Source organism: Squalius cephalus (genome assembly GCF_949319135.1).
Source record: "Squalius cephalus genome assembly, chromosome: 22".
Lineage (NCBI taxonomy): Eukaryota > Metazoa > Chordata > Actinopteri > Cypriniformes > Leuciscidae > Squalius > Squalius cephalus.
In genome coordinates, this window is record NC_137143.1 from 15,106,964 (window position 1) to 15,115,185 (window position 8,222).

At 35.2% G+C, this 8,222-nt stretch overlaps 1 protein-coding gene across 1 annotated transcript; it reads right to left on the minus strand.

Moving 5' to 3' along the window:
• Positions 1-296: 296 nt before the first annotated feature.
• On the minus strand, positions 297-7,891 carry LOC307150578 (uncharacterized protein; the record flags this gene model as incomplete). The annotated part of the gene is made up of 8 exons (XM_079857929.1): positions 297-437; positions 5,690-5,778; positions 6,198-6,387; positions 6,473-6,585; positions 6,879-7,003; positions 7,147-7,217; positions 7,310-7,422; positions 7,534-7,891. The coding sequence occupies 8 exons, from the start codon at positions 7,889-7,891 to the stop codon at positions 297-299; spliced, it is 1,200 nt and encodes a 399-aa protein (XP_079714055.1).
• Positions 7,892-8,222: the final 331 nt, after the last annotated feature.

The following is an 8,222-nucleotide window of genomic DNA, read 5'->3' on the forward strand; positions in this document are numbered from 1 at the left end:
TACCTGAACTTCACCCTCGAATCGCCCGTCATCCGTCTTCTGTCTCCAGTCATCAGTCTGCCGTATCCTTGGGATTGGGATAGTTCACACAAAAATGAAATTACTCACCCTCAAGTTGTTTCAAACCTGTATGAATTTCTTTCTACTCAAAAGAAGATATTTTGAAGAATGTCAGTAACTATGAAAGTCAAATGGGCCCATCAACTGTTTAGTTACTGACATTCTTCAAAATATCTTAATCTATGTTAAACAGATAAAAGACACTTTGAAACAACTAGAGTGTTATGTTTGTCAACTTAAAATGGAATATGGCTGATGTGGTGTTGGAGTGGCTTGTCCAGTGATGTCTTGCAGTAGGGCTTGGGCACAAAAAAATTGTTGTGGGTTGTCCTGAAGTCATGATTGCTGTGCTCGGGCCTGATATGACTGTATTTAACCTAGAAAGAGAGTAGTACATGGTCAAGATCAGCTCTAAAACTTAGTAAATTATATCAAACCTACGTCAAAGAACTAGCAGAGACGAACTAGCACGTCGGCTGCATCTGGGCAAAAAAGTTAAACTTAAACATTCTGCAAAAACTACAGCCAATGGTCAACTAGCAGGTACATTCTGCGCCTGTGTGAGAGATAATAACCATCCACAACAGAAGACGACAGTAGCTTGTATTCGTCATTCAAAAAAAAGGGAACGTGAACTACGAATGCGAACAGAGGGGTTACCAGGATGTCATGTTTGGGGGGGGGCATTTGGCTTGTTTGGGGGGGCAACATAAACAATTGAAAAAATCAGCGCAAAATTAAGCTATCAATCTAAACAATCTGTTTTAGTGCATATCTTTTTCTAAGCCAGGAACCCAGAGATAGGCACAGGACCCCTATTAGACTATAGGGCTATCACATAATAGTTAGTTAAACCAGGTCAACATTAATAATATGATGATGATATTATTATTATTATTATTATTATTATTATTATTATTGACAGATTCATATATATATATATCAGATCACGGTGATTGCCTGATGATGAGTGACAGGTGTTTGCTTGTGAGAAGACGTACACGAATAGGCTACCGAGAAGGACGAGAGAGTTTTTAAAATGAATCTGAAGTCACGTTTGTATAGACAAGAGGTAAATTCATTTGTTTCTTCTTCTAAGCTGTTCCAGACATAGGTGCTACTTTTAGGGCTAGAATGCTTCGTGAATTACTCTTAGTAAAACACATTAAGAGTCTAAAGTTATGAGTGACACGGCCATTATTTTTAGGAGTTTCTCTTAAATTCGCCAGTTAGGAGCTACTTGTAGCCTCTTATAAGATTCTTTGTGAATGCGGCCCCAGGTAAAAAAAAATTGATATGCTCATTTGAACAGTATGAGAACCGTATTTGAATTTTATTCTCTGGTTGTAAGTGGCTTTGGATAAAAGTGTCTGCTAAATAATTAAATGTAGCCTAAATGTAAACATGTAGGCCTAGATAAAAGGAAACATATTAGGCTACAGGGGGTCAGGAGACCTAGAGAGTTGAAATAAAAGCTATTTTTGTGAAACTATAAGAATTGAAATTATGATATGATTAGCAGAGGCAACATAACTTTTTTTAAATATAGTTTTATTTTATTTGTATTTTTATTATTTTTATTATTAGTGGTGCTTGCCATAGGCAAATATTATTATTATTTTACCATTTTTGTGAACTATTGTAGTACTTATTCATGGATTTCATCAGGTCCCCGATACATCCAGTGTATCCTATCTACAGGACCAGTCTGCGGCTAGTCTTGGCAAATTCAGAAACAAACTGATTCATGTCCAGACCTTTTGTGATTTTTTTAGCATATATACAGTACCAGTCAAAAGTTTGGAAACATTACTATTTTTAATGTTTTTGAAAGAAGTCTCTTATGCTCATCAAGCCTGCAGTTAAAAAAAAAAAAAAAAAAAAAAAAAAAAACAGTAATATTATGAAATATTATTACAATTTAAAATAATGGTTCTCTTTTTTAATATACTTTAAAATGTAATTTATTTTTGTGATGCAAAGCTGAATTTTCATCAGCAAGTACTCCAGTCTTTGGTGTCTTATGATCCTTCAGAAATCATTCTAATATGCTGATTTATGATCAATGTTGGAAACAGTTGTGCTGCTTAATATTTTTTTTATAACCTGAGATACTTTTTTCAGGATTATTTGATGAATAAAAAGTTAAAAAGAACTGTATTTATTTAGAATAGAAATCTTTTGTAACAATATACACTACCGTTCAAAAGTTTGGGAACAATAACTATTTTTTTTTTAAAGAAATTAGTACTTTAATTCAACAAGGATGCGTTAAATTGATAAAAGGTGATGGTAACGATTTATATTGTTAGAAATGTTTTTATTTTGAATAAATGCTGTTTTTATGAATAAATGCTGTTAACGTTTTACTCATCAATGAATCCTGAAAAAAGTATTCCAAAAAAAAATATTAAACAGCACAACTGTTTCCATCATTGATAATAACAAATCATCAAATCATCATATTAGAATGATTTCTGAAGGATCATAAGACACCAAAGACTGGAGTACTTGCTGATGAAAATTCAGCTTTGCATCACAAAAATAAATTACATTTTAAAGTATATTAAAAAAGAGAACCATTATTTTAAATTGTAATAATATTTCATAATATTACTGTTTTTTTTTTTTTTAACTGCAGGCTTGATGAGCATAAGAGACTTCTTTCAAAAACATTAAAAATAGTAATGTTTCCAAACTTTTGACTGGTACTGTATATCATATACAGTACAGGCCAAAAGTTTGGACACATTACTATTTTTAATGTTTTTGAAAGAAGTTTCTTCTGCTCATCAAGCCTGCATTTATTTGATCAAAAATACAGAAAAAATATTTATATTGTGATATATTTTTACAATTTAAAATAATTAGTTTTCAATTTATTATACTTTAAATTATAATTTATTTCTGTGATGCAAAGCTGAATTTTCAGGATCATTACTCCAGTCTATCACATGATCCTTTAGAAATCATTCTAATATGATGATTCATTATCAAAGTTGGAAACAGTTCTGCTGCTTAATATTTTTTTCATAACCTGTGATATTTTTTAGGATACTTTGATGAATAAAAAGTTAAAAAAAAAAAAAAAAAAAAGAAAGAAAGAAAAAAAAGAAGCAAATTCTTTAAAAATAGAAATCTTTTGTAACAACAATATACACTACTGGTCAGTAATTTAGGGTCAATGATTTTTTTTTCTTTCTTTTTTTGAAATAAATCAATACTTTTATTCAGCAAGGATGTGTTAAATTGATAAAAAGTGATAGTAAAGAAGATTTATATTATTAGAAAATATTTTTTTTATTTTGAATAAATGCAGTTCTTTTTAACCTTTTATTCATCAAATATATTAGGCAGCAGAACTGTTTCCAACACTCATAATAAATCAGAATATTAGAATGATTTCTAAAGGATCATGTGATAGACTGGATGTCACATGTGACACTGAAGACTGGAGTAATGATGCTGAAAATTCAGCTTTGCATCACAGGAAAAAAATATTTTTTAAAGTATGAATTCAAATAGAAAACTATTATTTTAAGTTGTAATAATATTTCACAATACAGTTTTTTTTTTCTGTATTTTTGATCAAATAAACGCAGCCTTGATAAGCATTAGAAACTGCTTTCAAAAATAGAAAAAAATCGTAATGTTTCCAAACTTTTGACCTGTACTGTATATATATAATATAAATCTGTATAGAAGTAATGCATTTAATAATACGTTGATTAAATTGGGTTTAAACGTGAATACGTCTATTAAAGAGTGTATATGTGTACAAAGAGAATCGCAATGCTGACAAAACTTTTTTTTTAATAAAAATTGCTGATAACTTCTGGATTTGAAATAAAAAAATAGTGAGTATGTGTTTCTGGTACAGCCGCGGATCAGTTAACCTACAAACTGCAAACGCAGCATTATGTGAAAGCACTATAGAGCGTGCTGCTCCTGCACCACATACGCACTGCACACGGCTTTCTCGTCTTACACATCACACACTCCACTGTTATGGTGGCCATTTCAGTAGATTTACTCACTAACATTGTTGTGGAAACACATTAAGCATTAGCCTGGGAAAACCCAGACAACTTCCGGCAAATTTAGATTTGCTCTGCAAGTAGTCTGGCAAAGAGCTCATTCAAGCCCATTTCCATGGCCTCGAAATCGCGGCACCAATCAGAAACGTTGAGGCGGGCTTTACACATGACAATCGCTCTGATTGGTTTTAGGTCTATCCAATTGCGCCCAGAGGCATTTGAGCGACGTCCACTCCGTTGGTGAAGCGCACCAACTTTTAAATGCATTATTATATTCAAATTGCAAACACATGAGGACAGTCTCCATGAAAGACCCACTGGCAGATGAACGTGCTACTACATTTCTCTCCGAAACGGTAGGAAATTAAATTAGATTTAATAGAGGATTTTAACTGTGACAAAATGATTGACATGGCAGTTTACGTGACAGGATGCACGCGACAGATCCGTCCGATAAAGATGACGAAGTAGTATGTACCAAAGCTTGCCTACTTTTTTGCTACACATTCAAAAGTAAATACATTTTCTTCACAAAAAGAGTACATACTTTTATGGCGTAGTGTAACTTTGGGACACCGCATATGGCTTTACACGATGCCGATCGCTCTGATTAGTTTTAGGAGTTTTAGGTCTATCCAATTGCGCCCAGAGGCATTTGAGCGACGTCCGTTGGTGACGCCCCTTTGGAAATGAGTTATTAAAGGAGCTTTGCCAGACCATAACTCAGTTACTACTGAGAATGGTCTGGTTTTAACCAGGCTAATTAAGCATGGAAACTAACATATGGTAGTATCCTGCTACAGCGCACATTCTATCAGCTGCAGTTATGGCACCTCGATCAGTCCCAATACTGTAAAACTCGATGTACATTCACATCACATGTTAATGCAATGCAGTGGTAGAGTTACACTCACAGGACACTGCACTTATTCGCAATCACAAAAGTTCATTATTTGCACGTGCTTTAAAGCTCTGCCAGATAAATATTTCATTGGCGTTCTGTTCTCACATGATGCACTTTTGTCTGAGCGCGTACGCCCGAAGCGCGTGCGCACTGTCAAACAGCGCCAAACTGGATTTTTGTTGGGTCTGACCCATCTGCTAGCGATGGAAAAATATGCACAAAACAATCCACTTTTAAATTTTAGTTTATCGTCAGATGGACAGATCATTTCTCAGGGGAGGCAGGGCTTATCCTAGGGGAGGCACTGCCTCCCCCCGCCTCCCCCTAGACACGCCCCTGAATGCGAATATATGAACCATAAACAAAGCAACGCTCCCTTACAATTTTGACTGTCAGCTTGATGTGTCCTGGCCCTTAAGGTTGTTGGCAAGGTAATTGAACAACTATAATACTGTACAACCCCCCAAAACTGGGAAAACAGTTCCAGTTTTATGGAGACTTCAAGTAAATTACTTATCATCACATGGTTTTAACCAAACTTTAGCACCACCAGGAGAGCCAAGGCCCATCTCACAGCTCAAGACAGTGTAAAAACAGACCAATGTCTATGTTTGCTTTTCATGGACTGCAGAATAAATGTGAAAGCAGTGAGCTGGAGTTTATCTGCTGTGAAATGTCAATATTTTACCCGCTGAAGCTGGCTAGGGCTCAGTTCCTGTCTTCTAGAGTTCAGGGGGACAAAATGTGTATGCATAGTTGAAAGCATCCGATCTGGCTCTAAAAAATAAGAAGATCAGAGAAATATTTGATATTAATAAATATTATATTAGAGATCATTGAAAAATGTATGTTATTTTTGGAGTATATTTTAATTTTTTAATGAATATTATTTCATATTTTATTTTGGTAGGTAACCTAAAATATTCTTGATGTAGTAATATTTAAATTTCAACTTCTCAATTTAAAAAAAAAACAAAAAAAACATACATACATACATATACTATATATATATATATATATACACACACATACATATATAAACACACACACACACACATATATATATATATATATATATATATATATATATATATATATATACATATACATATACAATATTTGACAATATCTAATGTGAGCAGGTCATTTTAGGTGACTATTCAATGTTAAAATGCAGGTTAGTAACCCAAAAGTACCTTGCTCACGCAGCATATTGCTGGTTGGGTAGATGGTTGGCTTGGGACGGTCCACTTCTTTTGGTGAGAACTGCTCATGTGATGTCATGCTGTAGAAACATCCAGCCAGTTCAGGTCGCCCAAATTTTATATCGCTCAAAGTCCTGATAGCAGATCCGTCCACATGCTTTGGGAACTGATTGAGGTCTATCTGATAAAGCAAACACTGCTCAGTTAGTAAAGACACACTTTGTATTTACATCTTCAAGCATGAGGCAAGATGCAACAGGTCACACCTTTGGGAAGAAGCACTGGTTTGTTGTTGACAGTCTCTCCTGGTTGCCCACAAGTGTCTCTCCTTGGAACACATGGCTGTCGTTGCAGTTTCTGCGCTCCAGGTGAATAGGGCCTGGTGAAAACAAACATGAGGTAAAGTTTAGAAAAAGTGATACACTTGATGTATCATGAACATAATATGTTTTTGTTGATGATTAAGTCTACATGAAATTCACAAAAGTTAGTCAGGAATATTTGAAATGGCACCATCTGCTGGATCATGCTGTGCTTTTACAATTCATTCAAATATTACATTTAATTAAAATATTAAGGTAATGCTTTAGATTGTTTATAGTTTAAATAGTTGAAGAACATTATACGGCATAACAAAAAATACATGGTATACAGTACAATTATTGTACATACCACATTTGTGTGCACGAAATTCCTCAGATGAGGCTGTTGTCCATTTTTCATCAGCAATTTCCCGGAGGTTGATGGACAAGGATGGATTTATCTTGGAAGGCTGACATTCCCTGAACTTAGCAGAGCTGTTAAAAAAAAAAAGTTTTAGATTTCCTATCTCATGTACACTGCTCTCAACTGGAAAGTATGTGCAATCAAATGTTATTCACAAAGCTTTCCTGTTAGGTTTTATACATGTTTTGTGTTTAAGCAGGATGGTTATCAGTACCTGTAAGCACCTGATTGACTGAAAAATCTGGAATATGTTGTTGGTTTTTCCAGTCTCTTTTCTCCTTTTGTCTGAATGAAAGACATAGAAAGAAGAAAGATGTTATGAACTGCAACATTATTGGTTGTCTCTGAAACGACAGCAAACTATATAGAAGAATTACCTTCTGTGCGGACTGAAGATGAGGAAGAGTAGGACACAGTTTGCTCTGGAGCTGCTCATGATAACTGGGTCTGAATTCATCCTTTTTGTCCTCTTTCAGACTTGACCCGACACCTTATTGATAAAAAGAAAGCATCTTATATCCACTCATAAAATACACAAGTCAATGGACTGTGAGAGTATGCACAGTAGAAAGGGACTTTGGTGTGCAGTTGGGTAAGTTACCTGTGTTCACTGTTTCCTTTGCCCTGAGGTCTGATGACACTTCATGTTTGGGGGACGTAGTTTCAGGACGTTTACTCCCCGGGAGACTTATCCTGACTGCGGTGGTGGGACGAATATTTTGGGCTGCAGTCTTGAAGTCTGCTTGAGTAGTCTCGAGGTCTCCACGCCTGCTCTCAGAATGCATTTTAAAGCTGGGTCTCTGCATCTTGAGGCCGGTTATCATTGGCGGGATGACAGTGATTAGTGGATCCGATGGGAAGGACAGCGCTGTCTGTGTCTGGTCCTTTCCCTGGTAGTTCTGGTCTCCACGCTGTACAAGTTTTGAGACGGGCTGAAGGATAACATCTCTTTTCTTCATGGCGGTGTTGTCAAATGATTTAAAGTGGCTCTTGTACGTTGTTCTATAGTTTTCTCCATCCAAAATTGGTACATTTGAAGTCCTTGACTGAATCATCTTTATTGCAATTGAAATCTATTGAAACGCTTAAAGCAGCTCAAACAAATCTCTCTTCTGTTGCGTCGAAGCTTCTATGATGTCACAATTCCTTTTCGTCGCCACACAATTCCCGCCAATATGTCATTCGAATGAATACATGTAGAAATGTATGCATTTTGCTTTTGGTTATGTAATACACATACATACGTATTTAATACATAAAATGATTTTACCTTGTTTCATTCTTGTCCAA